The sequence below is a fragment of the Blennius ocellaris genome (assembly GCF_963422515.1).
Source record: "Blennius ocellaris genome assembly, chromosome: 8".
NCBI classification, from domain to species: Eukaryota; Metazoa; Chordata; class Actinopteri; order Blenniiformes; family Blenniidae; genus Blennius; species Blennius ocellaris.
This window is the reverse complement of record NC_137657.1, coordinates 10,400,364-10,423,023: the sequence shown is the minus strand read 5'-3', so window position 1 is coordinate 10,423,023 and position 22,660 is coordinate 10,400,364. Positions and strand designations below refer to the sequence as shown.

The window sequence follows — 22,660 nt, the reverse complement described above, 5'->3', positions numbered from 1 at the left end:
GAAAGTAATATTGCACTGAGGGGCAGCGGGCTTTAAAAGGTTTCTACACGAACCGTGTTTCTCAATGTCAACAGTGAACACTCGTTTGTTCTGCGGTTCATTGATCAGAAGCACAGTGATCAATATTGTGATCTCTAGTCTTCCTTCCCAACGTGTATTAATTCTTTTTCTCCCAACGTTTCCTCCTCCTCCTCCTCCTCCTCCTCCTCCTCCTCCTCCTCCTCCTCCTCCTCCTCCTCTTCCTCTCCTTCTTCCATCCACCTCGTCATCGCTCGCAGACGGTGATCATGACTCCCGCGGTGCATCTGTTGTTGCTCCCCTTGCTGTGCAGCATAGTGAGTACATAACACTGCCAACTGCTGTCTTCTAAATAAATATTCATGTAATGAACATTCAAAACACATGAACCTGCGAAAAGACCCGTGAAATATCCCCCGTCCCGATTTATTCTCATCAGGAATATGTTTGCTGCATTGGGAAGTGTAAATGTTACCGAGCACTGTTTCAAAGTGTGCAGACTTTGATCCTCATCCAGGAGAGGAAAAAAAAAAAAATCTGAATTTGCCCACTGTCGTGCCATTTTTGATCAATAAATAACTGGGCTGTAAAAACGTCCTATCAATGCTTGACTGCTTTCAGCTAAAACGCAGCGCGACAGTGTTGAATGCCAACATGAGCGTGAAGGGTTTCATTTCCAATCAACCCGTAGCCGCGTCAGACCTTTGTCCTCTGTTCTTGTGTGGCGGCAGGCTGGAGGGATGGACCTGGAGGAGAAGAAGGGCCCCTTCGAGAACACAATGCTGGACGTGCCCGAGGGAACACCAGTGCCCTTCCCTTTATATCAGGTACACACACACACACACACACACACGGCTGCTGAGGCAGTGTTAAAGCTCCTGAAGCCAAGCACCTTGCAGGAAAAGCTTTTGCCATCAGTGTGTTCACTTTAAAGCAGTTTGAGACTGCTGTTCATCCGTCTGGTCCACTACATTTTGTCTTCTTCTCAGCAGTTATCCGTCATGTGCACGTGGACATGCAAATTAATTTTTAAAGAATATTGCAATTCTGCAAGAGAGCTGAGGATCTTGACCCTTCTTCTTCCGTTACTCATTTTAAAGCCTTTCATATGTAGAACTTCAGTTTTACGTGCAGTAGGTTTTCATAAAGTAGTTCCATGTTCGCAGGTGGCAGAAGTTTAATGCTGTTTTACTTTGAATCATTAATAACAGTATAGATTTAGAAAGAAGAAAAATACTTTCATATTGCATTTAAAAAAAAAAACTTGAATCGATTTAATTCCTAATAGGATTTGTAAGTAATTTGGAATATAGTGCAGGCATTAAAACTTCTACTTTTGAAAACATGCTAGCTTTGAGTAATTTGACGTATCTATATATATAATACAAAATTCCGCTTTGTGTGTGTATCAAACAGTTCATTGTGAAAGATCCAAATGTGGATGGCTTCAGGCTGAGTGGAGAAGGAAGGAACCACGTCCGAGTTTCAAAAGATGGCTGGCTCTTCCTGGAAACACCCCTGGACTGGTCTGAAGATGACCATTTCATCGCTATGGTAGCACAAACTCTTCGTCTTTTGAATCACCGCAGCGTTACATCGAGAACTCCTGCACAATTGTGTTTGAATGCGTAACCATGTGTCTCCAGGTGGAGGCCCTGGCAGGTGACAAAGTCGTAGACGGCCCAGTTTATGTCACCATAAATGTTTTGGACGTCAACAACAACGCTCCGGTGTTCAACCAGAGCACCTACACAGCCATGGTTCGAGAAAACAGCAAATCAGGTATGTTTGTGTGTGTATGTGTGTTTTACGTACTTAAAGAAAATGAGGGGGCGGCGGAGACAATGTTAGATAAATAAACTAAAATGGGCTCATTGTCGCCACCCAGAAACAATCAGTGGTCCATGGATATGGGTTCAAAATGGGCCCATTGTCTGGGTCAAGTATTTTATCCCCCTGCGTGGGATCTCGTCAGGTCACTAATGGCAAAATGAGTGAGTCATGAATTCGATTTGCAAATTAGGTTAGACAAAAGAAAACACAGTAAACACAATTTCAACTGATCATGGGGGTTCAAGGATGAGATGGCTGGACGGTGGATGTGGGTCACAATGGAAAAGTACACATGGGGTCCTCTTGGCATAACTATGTGATGTCCCCCATCATCACAGGACAAATATAGAGGGGCTGCCCGCACGGCATCAGGCTCGGTCACTAATGGGTGAGAGGACTATGTGGGCTGAGTGGGCAGATGGTCAGCCAACAAGGCTGTTCACTTGTTTCTTGCTATTTTGGTGATATTTCCCTTCTGCCGTAGTTTAGTCCACTAAACTAAACTTTAAATCACGTGCTCATATTCCAAAAGCACGTTTTGAATAAAGAGTGCATCAAATTAATCAACAAATGATTTTTCATTCATCATGACAACGGGATTATACTTCATAGTACATCATGATTATTTATTATTCATTGTTTGAAATGATTTAAACAGTGCATTTGTTCATTTAAAAGTATAAAAGTAGACTAAAATCAATAAAATCAATAAAAACAAGGGTTTGAAAAAGGTTTTTTGGATAAATGTGGAAGGGAAGATGTTGCAAATCAGGCCCAGGACAGGAGATATCTAAGTGTAATATAACGTAAATAAAGATTCAATGAGTTTATTGCTGCAGGATGTTGGAGAGCCGAACAGAAAGAGGACATTCAGAGAATAACTAAAGCATCTTGTTCTCTGGCAGCAGGTTTTACTGTTTACTGTTTTAAATATAAACACTTTCCATGTATTTTTATTACCCAGGTGCAATGAGCAGTATTTCGCCACGTTGGCCTGAATCACTTCTCTGTTTAATCTCTGCCCGCGGTTCCAGGCGCACCATTTACTCGGGTGTTTGCGTCGGATCTGGACGACCCCGAGACGCCCAACGCCGACCTGAGGTACAGCCTGGTGAGCCAGATCCCCAACAAGCACCACGTCCTCCTGTTCCAGATTCACCCCGTCACCGGAGACATTTCCACCACAGAGCAAGGTGATGCCCATAAACACGACACGGAGGGGCCGCGACTGGGAGCCGCATCTGTGGGGAAAGTCTGTAATCTGTCCCTCTCTGCCTGTAATCTGGCAGTATAGTGCCACTGTAAATCCAGATTACGCAGCTCATCTTGGGCTGCTCAAGATTAAATGGTGACTGGAGGCACGGCGCCTAAATGTCGCGTGACGCTGATCTCCGATTGCTTTGAGCATGTGAATGACTCTCAGGCCTCCAACGTACGCTTGTGACTATTGGAGGATGAATGATCATAATGTCTTTTGAACAGGTGAGAAGATGCTGAAGGCTCGAGAGGGCATCCAGTACGCCAAAGGAGAAGAGCAGGGCACCGAGTCCCTGAAGAAGAAGTTTGACGAGTACTGTACGGCGCAGAGCGTCCCCTATGACAAGAACCCCTTTTTCACCTGCGTGGAGAGAGCAGGTGTGTTTCCACATAAACATGCACCGGACAAATTGTCGCTTATTCACCAATTAGAGGACAGACATATCGTTTGTTACTATTTTCCCTTCTCAGTTCTTGAAAAGCCTTCTGCTTGAAGGATGAGCATTCTCCTTAAAAGCTCTTCACTCGTGACTGATGAACTGCGCTGATGTCAACAGAGACACACGCTGTAATGAAGCACTGCCGGCGATTAATAGTGGTCACGTGACTTATTGGGTGTTAAGTTGATGAGTTCATCGGGGTGAGACTGTTGGAGCTTGAGTCCACGTGACTCTTCCTCTTCAAAATTAGAGCCGTGTTGAGAGGTTTTCATGATCCCCCAACGTTTGTCAGCCGTGCTGGGTCTCTCATGGTGACTTCCATCCTCCCCCTCCCTCCCATGTCTCAGAGATGAGGAGGCAAAACGTCGACCCCCTGGAAGACCCAGACTTCACCCTGCTCGTGCACGTGCAAGACTTGGGAGGAGCTTCAAATACTGCGCTGAGTGGAAACGCCAAAGTGCACATTGTCGTGCAGCAAAACCTGTGGGTGAATCCTGGACCACTGACCGTTAAAGAGAACCTGAAGGAATCGTACCCAGTAGTGATTGCTAAGGTGTGTTAGATAGACATGTTGGAACTCTCACCCTTTATCCATTTCTACATTTGCTTTGAGCGACCAGTCTTTTACGGTCCCCTCCCGTCCCTCTCGACATCCAGGTCCAGTCTAACGATCCCGACGCCATCTACACCGTAACGCAGAAGGAACGAGACATAAAATTCCCCTTCCAGATCAGGGAGAGTGGGGACATCGTGGTCACGGAGGAGCTGGACAGAGAGGAGAAGGACATGGTAGAAACACGTTGCTGCATTAAATACTTCACACAGATAGGATTTGCTCTGAGTTGCTCTTAAACCCCTGTTTTGTCTGCTTTCAAGTACATCCTGGTCGTCTTTGCGAAGGACAACCACGACAGAGACGTGGATCCGCCCATGGAAATTCTAGTCTTGGTGAAGGATGAGAATGACAACATGCCAGTGTGTGAAAATGTGGAGAGTGTGTTTGAGGTGCAAGAAAACGAGCCTGTAGGTAAGATGTGATTGAATGACTATTACATAACAGCCTCCAGAGCAAGACAGTGTTCTCAAAGGTTGTTAAGAAAATACTTTTCTCTGTCTGGCCTTCACTTTTCCTGTATGCTTCAGTCTCTCTGTCTCATGGTTTGTTTGTTTTTTTAAACATCTTTAACTCCCATTTAAGATCACTTCAAATAACCCATCATTAAAATAACTCAATATGTGGTCTTTGTCATTCCAGGCAGTCCGATAGGAAACCTGACGGCCCACGACGACGACGAAGCCGGGACCCTCAATGCCCAGCTGACGTACACCATCGTGTCCCAGAGCCCCGTCACCACACCCACCGTCTTCTCCATCGACCACACCGGGCGCATCCAGTCGCTGCGCATGCTGCAGCGCAAAGAGCACCAGATCTACAACCTCGTTGTCAAAGTCAGCGACTCAGGTAGTAACGCGCCGGACCCACAGAAGCAGTTTTTGGAATCGATTTTCACCCCCATGGTGAAACAAAAACTGGTGACCTCTGACCCACAGAATTCAGCACCGACTGCAAAGTCCTCATCAAGGTCATTGACGTCAACAACGAGCTGCCGCTGTTTGAGAAGACCGATGTGAGTGTTGGAATGCCGTACACACTCTTTTTATCGTCTCGCTGGTTGATGCGTTCACTATGTGTGTGTGTGTGTGTGTGTGTGTGTGTGTGTAGTATGGCAGCCACACCCTGGCAGAGGACACTGAAGTGGGCCACACCGTGCTGACCATCAGCGCCACCGACGCCGACGACCCCGACAGCGGCAGCTCCCTCATCCAGTTCCACATCTCCGCAGGCGACGACGACAAAGTCTTCACCGTGGAAACCGACGGCAACGGTGTCGGTCATCTGGTCATTGCTAAGGTCTCCAAGATTTAAAGTGTCCACTCAGAGGCTTGGATCTCAGTTTGTTGTATTTTGTCCGTTTGTATTTTTACAACATGCTGGAAACAGTTGCTGCAACTAGAACTAAATCTGAAATAGTGATAATTAGTGACATTTACTACTAGATTAGTTATCTTCCAAAGGTATGGAACCATCAAATATGCTCAGATTTTGCCTGAATAACTGGTTGAAGTAGCTAGTGATTATTTATTGATGGTCTAAAAAACCAGTGTGAAACTGGTTTATTGCTCACAAATGTTTAATTAGAGTTTAGCTTTACTGTTTGAGTCCAGTGGTTTTATCTATTGAATCAAGCCCGAGCTGGATTAGCAGACAGCAGATACCTCGGTGAAGAATGATCAAATCACCACCATGTCTGCCCTCCACTACTTCTAAATAGTTCCTCCTCCTCCATCCCCCCCCCCACAGCCTCTGGACTTCGAGTCGTCTCCCACCTACAATCTCCAGATTGATGCTCGCAACCCCGAGCCACTGATGAGGGGTCTGGAGTACGACAGCGAATCCACCGCCTCCGTCTTTTTGACCGTCACCGACGTGGACGAGGCCCCGGAGTTCAGCCTGGACATTCTGGACGTGACCGTGTTTGAGAACATCACGAAGGGATCCGTGCTCCTCGTCGTGGAGGCCAAAGACCCAGAAGGCAAAGACATCGGGTAAAAACAATATGATGGTTTTTGGCAGTACTGAGTTAAAATGTAATGAAGTTTATGGGAGAACTTTACTATTTATTTCTGTGGCAGAGCGTCTGTATTTCTTACCGTTGTCATCAGTGCCTAAACGAATGATTTTGATGAACCACAAAATGTCTGGGTGTAACTTTAGTGATTCATTCATTAGAGCGACCGACACAGTTCTGACAGCTCGGCTGAAAAATTGTTTCTAATAATTCACTTTTTAACTCCTGGATGAGATGAAGTATTATTATGATCAGTTTTGTTTATTTTATTTTATTGCCAGTGTTTCAGATTACATCTTTAAAAGGGCAGTAATCCTGTACCCCTTGTATTCTACCAACAATAATAAACAACAAACAGAAATCATAACTTCATTACTCCCTTTTAACAAAGATTTATTCCGTCACAACTTTACAAGCATATACCAGCATCACTATTCGACTTATTGATCTGTAGAATTTATCTACAGGACTTTTAAAAATGGCCTTGAAGGTCATATCGTCACGTCACTGATGTATTAGATGTGTTTTGAGTTTTTCAGCTGGAGGAAATGAACATTGTTTTAAAATCGATGTGACTCTTCCCTTCCCAGACTGAACAAAAACAACCACGTACAGTTTAAGTGTTCTTCCGGTGCATCAGAATAGAGAACTGGCTGCTTGTTTGGTGTTTTTGGACCACGACATGTGCAGGAAACAGCCGATTGATGGTTGCATAACTGTTTGTCTGTGTGCAGTTTTAAGTTAGACGGCGACTCTCGCGGCTGGCTGGAAATCGACGAGTCTACGGGAGAGATCAGAACCAAGAAACAGCTGGACAGAGAGATAGTGGAGCGTTTCGACGTCACCGTCACTGTCTATGAGAAGGGTGAGACACAACGAAACGAAACACCCAGGATGTAAAAGGACAAGAACCGCTTCAGTGACACGCTCTGATTTCCCTCAAAAGGCAACCGGGAGAAATCCACTGAGCGCGTTGTGCATGTGACGCTGCTGGACGTGAACGACAACATCCCCCAGCTGGTGGAAAGTCAAGCTTTCATCTGCTTGAAGAGCCCCAAACCTGTGGTGGTCAAGGCCCGGGATGCGGACGACGAGCCTTTTTCCCAGCCGTTCACTTTTGCCTTCAAACACGGAAAGAAGTCCCCCAACTGGGAGCTGCGCAAACTTGATGGTACGCCAGCCAAATGTAATATGACAGCATGGATCGATAGATGTGTGTGAGAGAAACCTTTTCTGCCCCCCCCTCTTTATGTTTGTTATGCAGAAACATCAGCTGAACTGGTCTTGAAGAAAATCCCAACTGAGGATAAAACTTTCCCGATTCTCATCGACGTCAAAGACAAGACAGGGATGGGCATTACACACAAGTTTGAAGGTTAGTGGATTAATTAGTTTACTTAAGCTTAATGGATTGTCTGCATATCTCCACACCAATTAGATTTAAAAAAAAAAAAAAAAAAATCTGATTGAAGCTACTTCACCAGCAGACTGAACTCATATATCGTGGAATATTTCTTTGTGTCCTCAATGCCACAATGTTACCATATAGCCTGAGTGAGTGTGTATGTGAGAGTTTCCAACACACACATACACGTGTTTTGTAATAGTTGACAAGCAGTTTTTTGTTTTTTTTACGGATCTAGAACAGAAAAGGTTCACAAGGTTAAACAGCGAAGACCTCCATCCATCAAAATGTAAATTAAATGAACTTACATGGCTATTTTTAAAGCTTCAACTAATCTTATTCACAAACTATTGGCAACAAAAGCATCTGAGCAGGTTGCAGGACGGCCTGCTACACCACCTGTGTCACATCCACCGTTTTCTGCAATTCTTCCGCATGTTGAAAAAAGTGCATGCTGTGACACCCTTCTAACTGCTTTCCTCTGACTGGTGTGTCCTGTCTCCATGACAGTCAAAGTGTGTAACTGCACAGAACTGGGATACTGCTACGTGCAGCCGGGGAAACACGGATTTAAGTTTGGAATGGGAGCCACCATTGGGATCCTGGCCGGCATCATGGCGTTCTGTGGTAAGACCGATGTAGAAAATCAAATCTCACGTAAAACCAACAGAATGGGAACTTTTGTGGTTTTGCTTCAGTCCCTGCTTCAACTGACTCGTGTTTTTTTTTAAAATTATATTTTGTCTCCTCGTTTTGCAGCCATTGTCTTCATTGTCGTCATCAAACGTAGTAAAAAAAGCAAGAAAACCCCAAACGAGGAGGAAGAGAGGAACGCCATCATGTAGAGTTATTTTGAGAGATTTATTTATATCTTCAAATTCAATAAATTCCAAAAAAAGGGAAAGTATGAATTGTTTGTTTATTTTCATTTAAACCTAAACTAACTAACTGGAACCCTGACGATAAACTGAGTATTCCAGTAACTCACTACTCCCACCTGATGCACAAAAGCATCAGGACTCAAGTTTGACATGCTGCACCTTTAAAAGGCTTTGCAATTTGTGCAACATACATTATCACCAGTCCTTCATGGATGAGATATGTCTTTTAAGACACATTCAACTGAATTTTCTATGTTTCTGAGGAGCAGGTAAAAGCACCTAAGTGTCCATTAAATACACACGTTTTAATCACAGTCACAATGTATAATCACATCATGGACTCATTATAGTGTTTTCTGTTGTTTGATTTACTTTTACATAAATTTGTCAAATAATTCCATGAAGGCTTCATGAAGAAAACCACAGATTATGAACACGTTCTTAAATTTTAAGCTTAAAAACTGAATTATTCCTCATAAGTACAGTTGCTTTTTTTTTTTTCTTTTTTTTTTTAAACGTACATGACAGAATTCATTTATAGGTGTTGCGCAAACTTATTTTTCTTCTTTCTTTTATTTTTAAATGCAAATTGAATTAATCTTGTAGGTGCTTCCATGCCAATCACACATTCATGTATCGTGTTGCCTTAATTTATTAAAATCTTCCCCAGAGTCACTTTGTTCCGTTAGCAGTTTAAACTCCTATCATGATCCAGGTATTCTTTCTGGCTCCTGGCTTATTGTGTTGTTTTTGCATTGTTCTGCTTGAATATACTCAAAAACTCTTATGCAACAACTGGTTAGAAAACTTGTCAACTCAGAGAAGCAGCAATTATGTTGTTGTTTTTGTTTTGTTTTTGTTTGTATGGTGTAATTACTACCCTGTTTGTCAATAAACAAAGCAACTGGGAGCCACTTGGGTTTTCACGTCGTCTCTTCACAAACGCATCCACATGTCAGCGCTACGCCCGTGGGGCAGCAGGTGACGGGTGACATAAGGCCCATCTGGCCTCAGGTGGATGTGAACCACTTATCTCCACCGCCTTGGCCTCCAGGCAGCCTTCTGTCTGGGTCATTTAGCAACATTCACTCTGCGTTTAAAGTCGCTACCATTTGTTGTTCCCCCGCTGGTCCGCGGCTGAGCAGTCAAGGCCGCTCTGCTGAGGCGGCGGCGGCTACACAGAGGGATGCTCTGAGTCATCTCTTTGACAGTTGGAGACAGGACACAGATTGTTAGTGGTGCTGAAAAGGAGGAAGGCTTGATTGGTGGCTTTTAAGGCTTTTATGTAACACAAAGAGCCGGCGACACACAAAACAGGCACAAAAAAAAAAAACATCACATATACACACAATGTGAGAGCAAAGCGTGAAAAAAAGAAAATCATTAACATGCAACATGTGCAGCGACATTCGTGTGTGTGCGTGTGTGTGCGCGTGTGTGTGTGTGTGTGGAGAATGAGTCATCAAACAGTGAGGTGTAACTCCTAAAAGCCAAACGTGGAGAAGAGTGTCGGGGGCCGAGTCTCGAAATCAACTCAACATGCTGCTTGTCCACTGTTTATGTCTGGACTCTTTCTCTAACTGTGTCCCAGCAACTCTCTCCAAAGCAACACACACACACACACACACACACACACACACACACACACACACACACACACACACACACACACACACACACACACACACACACACACACACACACACACACACGCGGTTTTCCTTTGAACAGCTGAGGGACAGAGGAGCAGAGGTGGGATGGAACTTTAGTGCAAATAATGTGATGGATGACGTTGCATATCAAAACCTTGTCATCACCACCCCCACAACTGTCCCCCCCCCCCCCCCCCCCCAGCAGTAGAGAAGCCTCTTATCCTAATATAGAAGTTCCATCGTGATCTTACACACACTGTAAAGCCTGAAGAGTTAAAGAGTTCCGTATAAACCATTTGAGGACACGTAGTATTTGCCTTAAAAACACTTTTTAAATCTTAAATTGTCCAAGTGAATGTAACTTCAATATATAAGTACAGAGACTAGTGATTTCCATGCCTAGTATTGAAAAACACAGCTCAAGAAATAATCATGAAATATATGTTAAAAAAAAAACTAAAGAAACAAATCAAGATATGATCTTGGTTGAATTTATTGGGCCCACACACAGCTAACGTACATAACAGAGCTGCAGCTGCATCCACCGTTCTGTTTCTTTGTTTTAACTGGTTGCTCAGTGCCTCTGTTGTGAAATTGTAGATCAAGTGTCGACTATTGAAGTGAGTCAGCCTGAATACGCAGGGCGATTGTCTTACAAAGCACACTTTGTCTTACAGCTCCAGGGGTAAATTACAAGCTTAGAAATATACTTCATTAAAAAAAACAAACAACTATCACTCAGGTTGCTTTCAAGAGGTTTTCCAGGACAAACGCCTCCACTGAAGAGGAAATGAGGCCCGTAAGTGACTAAAACATGGTGTATTTTCCAAGTAAACTGTGTAAATGATGCCTAAATATAACGAGTTGATCTCGCGCACGCACACACACACACACACACACACACACACACACACACACACACACACACACACACACACACACACACACACACACACACACACACACACACACACACACACACACACACACACACACACACACACACACACAGTGCCTCGAAAAGAACGGACAAAAGAGAACAAATAGGTTTTTTATTTAATATGTTTTATTTAACTGCTTTTAATCTCCTCAAGAGGATATACTGTAAGTGGATGCTATAGTTGATGCACGTAAGTATTTCATGTTTTCATAAGCATTTAATCTGGCAAAAGGCTTTAAAATGGTAACAATGATGTTCATGAGAAGTTCCACGTTTCACATTTAGATCCTCAGCTGATGTAACTGACTTAATACCCATTTTTCACATGATATACAAAACAGGGTCTGGAAGTTATACAATTCAAGTACGAAAACAGCGAGAGTGTCGGGGACGAGGCTGAGGAGTGTTTGTGAGCATGGTGGCTGAGGGAAATATAGAACTATAGATCAAAACCTACAGTTTGAAAAAAAAAAAAACACCTGTAACTTACTCACACTGCAGTGGGTTATTTTTAATTAGGTGTTGAGGTCAACAGTAACTCTACATCTGAACTCTTTTTGATCCTACATCTTAATTTACTAAGTGCAGCTTTTGCACAGAGGATCATTTTGATGTCAATATTTCAGATGGTTTGTTTTAAACTTGTCTTATTTGGCTCTATAGCGATCTCTAGTGGCTGTAAACACAACTACTGTTTTCACCCTTTACAGGGAAACTGACCATTTCTTTTCAAATTAACGATTTAACATTAAATACTTCTTCAAATTCAGATAAGTGTAGAGCAGGTTATGTTTATATGGGATTCCTGAAAATGACAAATTTGAGCACTAAAGTCTTACAGTACACTTAACGAAATTCTACATTCTTACATTCTACAATGCATTTTTTTTTTAAATCATGCATTGCTTGGACTATATTATTGCACAAAAAATCCAGCCAGAAGTGCACAGCATAGTATTTTTTAGCTGTAAATTGTGCAAAAAAAAAAAAAAGATTCTGGTCAGTTTTACACTTTAAACCTGATATCTTCATATATTAAAGGCCTAAAATACAATTCAACAAACAAAAGAAAGACCAGGATGTGTGTTTTTAAGATTTTATTAAACCATTCCATGTATATAAAAGCTAATCCATATAAGTTATAATTTATACATAGAAGCCAACAAATATATGATGAATAATACCCACAGCCTCCTTCTCATCTACGTTCTGCTCATTCATGTTAAATACAATCTAACACACAGCCATGACTCTGGGAATCAACTGTGTCCATTAGTTTGCTTTCACCACTTGTGTTAATGAGAAACCCCCACGAGTTAACAAAGTTGTGCTATTAATGATCTTTAAAAAAAGCATGCATCCAGAAATGTCTTAAGAAGAAGCTGTGGTTCATGAACAAACAGAAGAACTCCAGCAGGCCTGTGTTATATAGAATGTGGTGGATTCGTAGTAAATGATTCAATGTTGTGCGTCAGATATTGAGCTTCACTGGAGATTCATAGCATAAGAGCCACTGCAGCAGGAAGTTATAGAGTATTCATAGTATGAACACCTTGAGACTCCAAACCGGCATTTCAACCTGACCTGACTGAACCTGTGTTAACGAAGAACGAGAATTAACAACTTTCTACATTCACACTACGTTGGAAGTGCAAATCAAGACACGCTGGACGACAACAAAAGTCTGACAGACGGACAAACAGGCACACGTGATGTCAGTTCTTCAGGAAAGTATGTTTGAGTTTGGATCTCCCTTACAGCAGAGGCTGATTGTGTTCAACTCCAGAAGTACGGCAACATTTAAAGACCGGTGTGTGGCGTTTAGTGTTATATCCTCCACGACACCACATACATTTTGACACGCGACTCAATTCGCCTTAACCGTGTGGTGTGTAGTGCCATCTACCGGTCAAATTGTACACTGCAACAAGGTGATATTCCTCAATAAACGCTTCAAAGACGAGGCCTCGGAAACTATCACCAGTCCTCTGGAGGCTCAGTGTTTTCCTCGTGAAACAACACGAATTTTACTTTGAGATTATACACTGGTGACTTCATTGTCATTTATATATTCTATTGAAATTTAAAAAAAAAAAGAAAAGTGAAGAGAGCTTGTAAGACCTCCACACTGGTACTTTAAAATCCCTGTCAAAAAAACCCAAAAAACTGTCTCTGTACGTTCTTTGCACTTGTCTTCATCCTCTTTGGATAATTTCTTTGATTTCAACCAGTCATTTCTCTTGAAGGTTGAATCTTCTGGCACAAACATGAGTTTGTAATAGTTTGTCATCAGCGATGAGAGAAGCCAGACGACGCCGGCCGCATAAATAACATGTTGCACAAGGTGCATAGATCCAGTCCTTACATCCACGTAAGAAACTGGACATTCCTGCAACACTGCATACAAAATAACAAATATTGCTAAAATAGTAGCGGCCAAGAGAGACGGCGGCTCCTCAGGACTGCCCCTCCGGCCTCTGCGAGCCGACCACGTGCGGGTTGAACTGAGTGATGATGATGGTGATGTCGTCGCGGTACATGCGCGCCAGCTCTTCGGGCAGCGACAGCATTTTGGAGAGCCTCTCGTGGTCCACCGTGCCGAACTCGTTGTTCCCCACGGCGTGGCGCATCAGGTGGGTCGACGAGTTCTGGTCCTCGAAGGCCGAGGACACGCGGGCCTTCCTGTCCTCCAGCAGCCCCTGCATTTGTCCCAGGGTGACCCTGTAGCCGCCGACGGTGAGCGGCTGGCGCTGGTGCACCCCCGTGAGGTACTCCCCCACCACGCGCACCACTTCCTGCCTGTGGAGGGTCTCCCAGAGGCCGTCGGAGCCGATCACCTGCACACAGGGAGGACACTTAGAGTGAGAAAAAACAACAACAAAAAAACTTACTTGTGAGGTTTGAGTATTCCTAAACCAAAACACTGGAGCAGAAACTCGTTGGTCCTTTCAGACACTGGGGAACAAAAGTCATTGTATTCTCCAAACCAGCAGACGGGAGGAAACGTCGATTGTACATTTCATCTAATTTACATTCAGTTGTCTGGTTTTCTGTGAGGAAAGTCGCGGTTTGAACCAAACAGTTATTTGATATTCGTTAATGCTGCTGAGACGAGATGAAGCTCATTGAATTTTTTTTTTTTTTTTAGATCACATGTTCATTTGATGAAAGGTCTTGAAAGGTCTTTTCAAACTCCTCTCTTGTAGAATATTAGGCCATATAATAAAGAAGCTATTCTCTATTTACGAAGGACGCTTTCATTTTTTCTCTCTCTTTTTTTTGTGCATAGAAAAGATGGAAGGGGAAAAAAAAAATCCATCTGACGCATAACAACCACACCGAGGAGCAATTTTTTTCATCCGTTCTCAGGAGTAATTAGTGGTGACTCACACACTTCGCTGATGGTCATTGTTAACCTCCCCTGCAAAAGCGTCACCTCACATCCATTACGTGTAATTCTTTATATTTCATTATACTCCAGGTGCTCCACACTCCTCCAGGGTTTCAGACTTTTGAATCGATGCCTCCATCGCTGATGTTCTCAGGAGCTCTAAAAGCTTTTGCGGCGTCTCGTGTGGGCTGCTTTACCTGCTTTTAGAATGAGCTAGCGTTCTGATGAAAGGCTGTTTAGAAAGCTGCGCCAATGTGAAGAGGATGGAATCGTGTGTTCAGGATGGTTGAATGGTCACCGGGTTTTTTTTTCTGCTCGGCTTGGTTTGTATTCCTACTAGGAACATTAATTACATTGTAACACAAAAATTTAAAGAAAAAACAAAAACAAAAGGCTCATAGAACAGATTTGTGACGCGTGTTCGGCAACCGTCCTGCAATGATGCTTTGTTTTAGTCTAAATGTCCTTCTGGGATTATTATGCTGGCATTTTCAATAGATATGATCTGAATTACAATGGAGTAAACAATGCGACAGGGATTCCTCGGTTACAGCGGCTGCTGTAAAAAAGAAAAGTCTAAATATGAGCATTTTGATGAAGGAAAACTCACAGGGCAGCACACTTTAGGATAACTGACATAAAAAGCCTCCCAACCTGGTGTAGATCTTTTAACGCTCTTTCTTTCGACCGGTTCACTTCACTGGGGTTTTACCGTCTCACTTTGCACATCATTTCTTCGCGCTGCTGCGTTGGCAAAGGTCGTGGACCTTTTCAGAACCTTCCACATTAGATCAATAGTCAGTAATATACAAAGGCCACAACCCGTCTAAACATCTCCCCGACTGGGTTGAGTTGAAGGAGCTCCAGGAGGACTGACCACGTCACACCAGTGCTCCTTGTGATTTACTGCTTCCAGTTCACTTTTCCCTCTCAAAGTGTGAGTTTCAGAACGAGCCAAAGTCCTGACGCCACACTCCAAGGCTTTGCTGTTTGGGCTCCTCTGTTGTGGAATTCACTACCCAATATTCTCAGTTTACTCTTTTAATCTATAATTAAAAACAGAGTTCATTTGTACCTTGTTCTTGTGTCTATTGTTAAGCCATGTGACCACCTATGTCACCATATAAAAGTGCTGGTGAAGTTTGTCTTGTAGTCTTCGTCTAGAAAAAGAGATTTCTTTTTTTTTTTGCCTCCTCTTCTACATGTGAATAAATACATTTTCACAAACATCAGGGAAATGGTAACCCGCCCCGGAAGAATGAAGCAACACAAAGATCACCTGCAGAAACGAGGGTCAAATGAATCATCTCAGGAGCTATGAAGCTAATTTAAAGTTCACACTGCAGAGTTTGAAGCATTTTCAAGCACTCACCATGAAGCGGTCCTGCGGTCGGAGTCGGTGGTAGGTGATCTCCGGCTCGGCCGTCAGGTAGGGAGGGGTGTGGTAGTTCGGGGGGATGAACTTCGCTTGTTCGTTTTCATGCAGCTGATCGGGCCCAGACTCCAGCACGCGGTTCTGCAGCTCGATGCTCCACTTGAACTTCACGTCCCCGAACGCACGGAACGGCATGAGCAGTCCCAGCAGGCGGTCCTGAGGACAGAGAGCGAGTCTTTATAATGCACGCCGTGAGGAGAAAGAGGAGAAGGAGAAGAAGAAGAAGAACAAGAAGAAGAACAAGAACAAGAACAAGAACAAGAACAAGAACAAGAACAAGAACAAGAAGAAGAAGAAGAAAAAGAACAAGAAAAAGAAAAAAGAACAAGAAAAAAAAGGAAAAGAAGAAGAAAAAAGAAGAAAAAAAAGAAAAAAAAAATAAGAAAAAAAATAAGAGGAAGAAGAAGAGCAGGTGAGAACATGCAGTACCTGACGGATCACAGTCTTCCTCTCAGACGGAGGGTGCTCCCCCCGTATCCTCGCCACCTCGTCCTCGTTCTGGGCGCAGTGGTCGTTGGAGAGTGTGTGAGCGCTGAACGAGCCGTCCTCCTCCTGCACCCCCAGCACCGCTCGCGCGTCTCCCGAGTTCGCTATGAAGCTTGTCGAACGGAGACACAAAGACCGTGAATGAAGAAAAGGGTTGAACGAAACGCTCGGTCAAAAATCCAGCGGTCGGTGTTTGTTCTCCGTACAGGTCGGGTCCGTCCACGTGGGCCACGCAGGCCGTCGCTCCAGAAAAGGCCACTCGCAGCACCCAGTAGTGCAGGTAGGCGTTCGGGTCGCCGACCTACGTGACAACAGAGAACATTAATCATGACAGTTTAAATTTGGATTGCTTGCGTGTTTCTTAAACCGCCAACTAGGTTTAATAGGCGATATTCAATATGTGACTGGAACCAATTTACGGATGATGCAGTTTTGATGCAGGCTTGAATGTCAGTGACTCCAACTGCTAAACCGGCGGTAAAAATTGATATCAGCCAGGCCTGAGAGTGACTGTGGACGTTCTGCACGCTGTCATATTCATCTTGTGTGCAGCATCAAAGTTGCTGGCAAATTAACCACTGCATGTTTCAAATGTCAAATCAAACTGTGGGGAAAAAAAAAAAAAAAGAAGTCCAATTTTTTCCAAACATAAACATAAATGCAAACACTGCCTGCCTGTCAGTGTTTGCATGGTGATGGACTGGTGACCTGAACAGGCTGTTTGCTCATAGTCAGCTGTGATCAGCTGAAGTGGTGGAGAAGTTATTTGGTGTTGTGCTTCTCGGGACACTCAAAGACGCTTTACGAGGCAAACAAACAAACTGAATTAAAAAGCAGGTGTGAAAGTGTAAGTTAAGCGGTTTAAACATTAAAAGCAATCTTGGACAGGTACGTTTCGAGGAGGGATTTAAATGCGTGGAGGTCAGAGCAGAACTTCAGCTTTTTGTTTTTTTTTAAAAAAAAAAAGCTGAATGTAATATGATCCTGTTCTAGATTTAAATTTTTTTTCCCCCAATCTTTCGTGATGGACTGATATATAAAGATTTTGTACAGTCAGGAGATAAACAGGAAGCTTCCAGACACAATTCTGCCCTGTGTGTTTAAGAGAACCATGTGAACACTGCCTCGGGGCTCGAAGGGTTAAAGCAGCAGCCGTCACCTGAGCCTCCAGAGAAATGTCGTTGTCCAGCCTCTTAAAGGCATTCAGTAACGCCTCACGGGTCTCTGGAACTTCACCCGGGCTGTAAATGCAGAGAGAGAGAGAGAGCGAGAGAGAGAGAGAGAGAGGGAGAGAGAGAGAGAGCACTATCAACAGCACTATTGGCAAAACAAGTGAGGGCCAAGTTGATGTTGATGTGGGTATGAAGCCACAAGCTGCATATGAAGATAAAATTTAAAAAACTAGGAAATCCAGTCTGAAATATTTACCAAGTGAAAAAAAGTGCTTGAAGGACGTCGTGTTTGTCGTTTTAAATAAATGAACAGAGGTAGTTTCACAAAGTGCTGCGGTTGCGGTTCTGAAGGGCGATTATAAACCCACCTGGTCAGATCTATTAACTCCTGCCAGTACGTCCGAAGGCTGTTGAAGTAAAGTGTCTGCGCCTCCCGGCTGAAGTAGTCGTTGGGATGTTTGTGCCACTGCAGGATGGGACTGAGGGGCCGGCCGGCCTCCACCGCCGCCTCCAGCTCACACAGGGTGTCGTGGGGCAGCAGCGACACGGCGATGTAGTAAAACAACCTCTCGCTCAGCGCCTGGAAAAGGAGGAGAAATTTTAACACTTCAATAAGACACACGCGAGCTAATGGGAAGAAGGTGAACCTGACATTATACAGCGGAGCAATTAACCACAAACTGATCTTTATTATGAATAAAGTTACAAAGACATTTTCTCTACTCCATTAATTGAGTTAAGAGCTACTTAATTAAAATTAATGGATAGTATAAATGCTTTTCAGGTAAATTTCAACACACAAAAAAAAAGCATTTCCAAACATGACATAAAAAAAATGCCTGTTGGCAATGAATAAATAACCTGCTTTGTTCAGTTCATTCATTTCTGAAATATAAAGTCATACTAAACAAAAATAAATACATTTTTTGACAGATTTCAACAACCAAAATAGAGAATCGTCTGTCCAAAATACAAAACATGGAGCTCACGATGTCGAGTGACGGTAATGTAGTAATGACCTTTACCTGAGCACACGCACAGCCGGCGTGGCCGTCAAACACACCCAACAGCATTCCCCGCGTCTGCAGGCAAGTGGCTGCACTGCGGCGGTCTTCGATGGGAGCGTTGGCCGGCAGCTGGTTGCTTTCAAATCCCATCACCGACGACACGTTCTTCCCGTCAAACTCCGGCACCTGGAATCAGCAGACGCGGACGGACGAGAACTTCAGTGCGCAAACTGTACGCCGCTGCCGCTTCCTTTGCAAATGCGACTCCCGGAAACAAACCTTGAAGCTGAACTCGTTGGCTTTGAGGATGGAGTTGACCTGCGGAGGCGTGAGGATGTAGCTGTGGAGGCCCGGGGTCGTCTGGTAGCTCCTCCGCGGCTGGAGACCCGGGCGGGACGGCCGTCTGGCAGCCGGCCGGTAAACGGCGGGGGCGAGGACCTTGGCGTGGGGCAAACCCCGGAGCAGCTGGGAGGTCACGGGCATAGCTGACGGTGCTGGGCGGGCACACACCTGACGGAGCAGAGATCGTGGTCATGGGTTCAGCTGGAGGAGCTCGTAAGAAAACTGGATGCTCGCGTTGCAAAGCATTTCGAAAAGAACAACAAAAAAAACCCAAAGAGTGAGATTACATGACGAGGTTTATAGTTGGAACTTTTGAATAAGTGCGAGCAAAAGATGAGAAGCTGCTGAAATTGGTACACAAAATACCACTGAAGAACAACGTGTGACACAACTTTGAGACTGAAGGAGAAACTTTTGATATTCTTTAATCAGAACTTGACTGTTGGTTAACTGCACTTCACACTTGTGTTCAAAAAGTTTCATTTCTAATTACACTTAAGGCATTTTTGTTTTTCATATACAAGAACAAATCCTTGCATTAGGTGTGACATAATATCAACCATGCAAAAGAAAAGAGCAATTCTGTTACCATCTCACTTCTACGTGATCCAACTCAAAGTATTCAAATACCTCAGGTCCTTAAAAGGTAATGAATTATGTAAAGTTAACAGAAGAAGAAGAAGATCATTTTAAATAGCGTCACAACAACATGAACACTGTCTGAAAAGAATAATTTCAAACTATGTGGTTTGTGGTTTCTGAGAATCAGGCAACTGCTTAAATTCAATATTCTCCCTGTTCAGCACAGACGTCATGTCAAAACATGTTTATTTTGTGATAAGACAAACATTCAGGGATTCTTTATTGCCATGAGAGCACACGTGAGGTAAAGAATAAGATGAAAAGTGATACAAAATAAAAGAGAAAAGTAATATATGACACCTTATATATATATATATATATATATCTTATATAAACAAGAGTAAACATAGCTAAATAGGTGTGATGTCAGTGCAAGTGCAGGTATGTTAGTGATTGTACAGAGGGAGCGTGCAGTGTTTTAGCTCCAGGTGACGTCCTCTGTGACAGCAGGTATTTGAAACTGGAGACTACTTCCACAGCTGCTCTTCCCATTTTCAGTGGAGGGGAGGGAGGGCTTGAGGGTGGAGGTGTGTCTGCCCGTCCTGAACTCCACCATCATCTCCTTAAACCTTTTTTTCACATTGATGATGCAGTACTGTTTTATCTGTACCTCCTGTTGATTCACCTCCTTTCTTTATATTGGAACCATCGTTGTTGGTGATGTGTCCCCTCACTGTTGTGTCACCTGCAAACTTGACACTCTATGACAGCTTGGGTGTTCGGCAGCGCAGTCGTACACTGACAGGGTGAAGAGGTAGGGTGAAGAGGTAGGGCCTCAGCAACACAGCCCTGGAGGGGAACCACGTTGGGGAACCAAAAACATGTCCTAAATCCTGAAGGTCTGACGAATGGAATTGCAACTCCTGAATGCTGAGGAGTTCCGGTTTCAGGTAGGGAAGCGTTAAAGTGTAATACACAGAAAGGGACTAAAATGACAGACCTTTGTATCGAAGATTCAAGACATCTCAGGTTTGTTCGGCCTGGAATAGTAATACAACCTTCTCCAGAGAGAGCACAGCTGGAGCTGGCCTCTGGCTTGAGTTACACCTCTCTCTCTCTCTCTCTCCAGGTCAGGAGACTTTCTAAAAATAGACTGGGCAACAATCCAGCCGTGACATTTGGTTCTTGAGAAATGTTCTGAATGGGAATGGCCCAGTGACCTAGATGAACTCTCCATATACTGTGTCCGCATTACATAATTTAAATGAAGCTGCAGCCACTCAGTGGAAGCTGTCGGTCTGTTCTGGTGGAGGAAAGGCAGAGCCTCAGTGGCCATGTCCTCGGCTGCCCATGTGTTGGATCAGGATGTGACAGAAAAAAAAATCCTTCCAAAACCCAATCTGTGGGTGAGTCACAAAACCCAGCGCGCGCTCTGCTTCAGCAGTTGCCATGTTTATTGACATCTCCAGCCTCCCTCCCCCTGCTGCTAGGAGAGAAACCCGGAATTTCCAACCCCGCGACACGGAGGAATAGTCTGCGACCCGAGTAACTCCAACAAGCAGTGCCTCGACATGGCAGGAGGAGACGGTGAAAGAGAAGATTTAACAAGCAGAAGCATGCTAACGGCGGCTAGTACTGTCCAGGTTACACCCATCACATTTAGTCAAACTGGAAACGTTTGCTTGCATAACGGAGAAGCGACACTTTATAAAAGTCAAGACCGCGAGTACGAGAGAATGTGGGACAAGAGCCGGACTCACCTCAACGGAAAGATGCGGAGAAGTTGTTTAAGTTCATGTCTTTGAGCCGTCGACCCCACAGCCTTGTACCTCTCCCACCCCAGCGCGAGCGGAGCGCCGCAGACAGGCTGCGCGCTGATTGGACGAGCACTGACAGACGTGATTGCGTCACAGCGACTCCTCACGCCCAGAAAGTGCATTTATTTTTATCACACGTTTAATCTTTTAAAGATCCCGGCAGCACGAGTTCAGAGAGATAACGTGTGGCGTTAATGGGCCCGTAAAGCCGCAATTAATCTTATCCATTATCCACAGCACGATTTATACTACAGGCAGCAGCACGCTTTTATTTATTACGATCTTTAGTTAAGTTTTCTCACATCATCTCTACTACCACTGGTCGTAAAAATACAACTACTAGTAATAATAGTAGTAGTAGTAGCAACAGAAGTGCTTCAGGTGCACTGTGTATTTTACCATCATAGGAGTAAAGGTGAAGTTTGTCAACATTGGCACTAATTCCAGGAATCCTGCACAAGCAGCACCTACATCAATATGTTGTCATGTAGTGTCTCACTGCTCTATTGATAGTTTGGAAGAAATATAAAGAAGCATGGAAGTTACTGGAAGTATAAGAATGCCTTTATATCTATAAAAGTCCATTGTTATTATCCTATTATAAATGCTATTATGCACATGATTTCACAATCATGACCAATTTGTGTGTTCTGTCATTTTTCTCTCTCTCCATTCTCTTCATGCACTTTTCATACATCCATTGTGACCTAGTTTCTAGGTAGTGAGTTTGAGTGTCAGAATTTGAACTTCACTGCTAACAGGTCATGACGCTGGGTCAAGAATTTTCCCTTGGCGCTGCATAGCCCTGCTCCTTAGGAATGGGATTCGTGCAGTGAATACATTTAGCAATACATTCAAATTGTATGTGACAAACAATAGCAATTTTTCATTGAACCATTTGATATACAATTTTGTAGACTAGATATAAAAGCATACAGGTTTAATCCTCTAAATTCTATTATTCAGCAAGAATAAGATAATCACAAAGCTCTGACATATTAAGAAAACAAAATGAAGCAGAAATACAAAGCTTAATATAATCGTACTGCTCCCTAAAGAATATCTAATACAAATTCCTCTATCAAAGTATGCATGTTTACTTTTTTAAATAATATTACAAATCCAGAGTTGCTCACTGTAAACTTTATCCACAATAGCCTCAAACACAGCAAAGCATGAAAAATATTATATTAATTTTCACAATCTGTGATTGTGATATTATATCTAGAAAAGGGAAAGATTATCTACTCAAAGCAAAACTCAAAACACAATCATTTGTGAAATAAAAATCATTTTAATCAATGGTGTTCAAAAATATATATTTACATCTTGAAACAGCAGTAAAAATACAGTATATGTCAGTATCAATATT

The 22,660-nt window shown here is 43.4% G+C and overlaps 2 protein-coding genes across 2 annotated transcripts; one reads left to right on the top strand and one right to left on the bottom strand.

The window, feature by feature from the left end:
- Nucleotides 1-287: 287 nt before the first annotated feature.
- cdh17 (cadherin 17, LI cadherin (liver-intestine)) lies at nt 288-8,428 on the top strand (the record flags this gene model as incomplete). Its single annotated transcript, XM_080501334.1, has 18 exons — nt 288-335; nt 750-845; nt 1,435-1,572; nt 1,665-1,800; nt 2,886-3,044; nt 3,334-3,486; nt 3,896-4,101; nt 4,206-4,337; nt 4,425-4,575; nt 4,804-5,010; nt 5,100-5,176; nt 5,272-5,460; nt 5,911-6,155; nt 6,913-7,043; nt 7,125-7,349; nt 7,443-7,553; nt 8,094-8,210; nt 8,343-8,428. 18 exons carry the CDS (start codon nt 288-290, stop codon nt 8,426-8,428), a joined length of 2,607 nt encoding a protein of 868 aa, XP_080357460.1.
- Nucleotides 8,429-12,138: 3,710 nt separating this feature from the next.
- pdp1 (pyruvate dehydrogenase phosphatase catalytic subunit 1) lies at nt 12,139-21,333 on the bottom strand. Its single transcript, XM_080501681.1, has 9 exons — nt 21,232-21,333; nt 18,827-19,057; nt 18,566-18,733; nt 17,909-18,120; nt 17,528-17,609; nt 16,575-16,669; nt 16,312-16,480; nt 15,820-16,038; nt 12,139-13,893 (listed from the first exon to the last, which is right to left on the bottom strand). Exons 2-9 carry the CDS (start codon nt 19,028-19,030, stop codon nt 13,513-13,515), a joined length of 1,530 nt encoding a protein of 509 aa, XP_080357807.1. The 5' UTR covers nt 19,031-19,057; nt 21,232-21,333; the 3' UTR covers nt 12,139-13,512.
- Between the last annotated feature and the right edge of the window lie 1,327 nt (nt 21,334-22,660).

What these genes read in the sequence shown, in the direction of transcription:
- pdp1 (XM_080501681.1), bottom strand. Translation starts at nt 19,030, where the DNA reads ATGCCCGTGACCTCCCAGCTGCTCCGGGGTTTGCCCCACGCCAAGGTC. An exon ending in ACATTTCTCTGGAGGCTCAG is followed by an intron (nt 16,670 to 17,527) that starts GTGACGGCTGCT and finishes GTTGTCACGTAG; the next exon opens with GTCGGCGACCCGAACGCCTA. An exon ending in GGAAGACTGTGATCCGTCAG is followed by an intron (nt 16,039 to 16,311) that starts GTACTGCATGTT and finishes CTCTGTCCTCAG; the next exon opens with GACCGCCTGCTGGGACTGCT.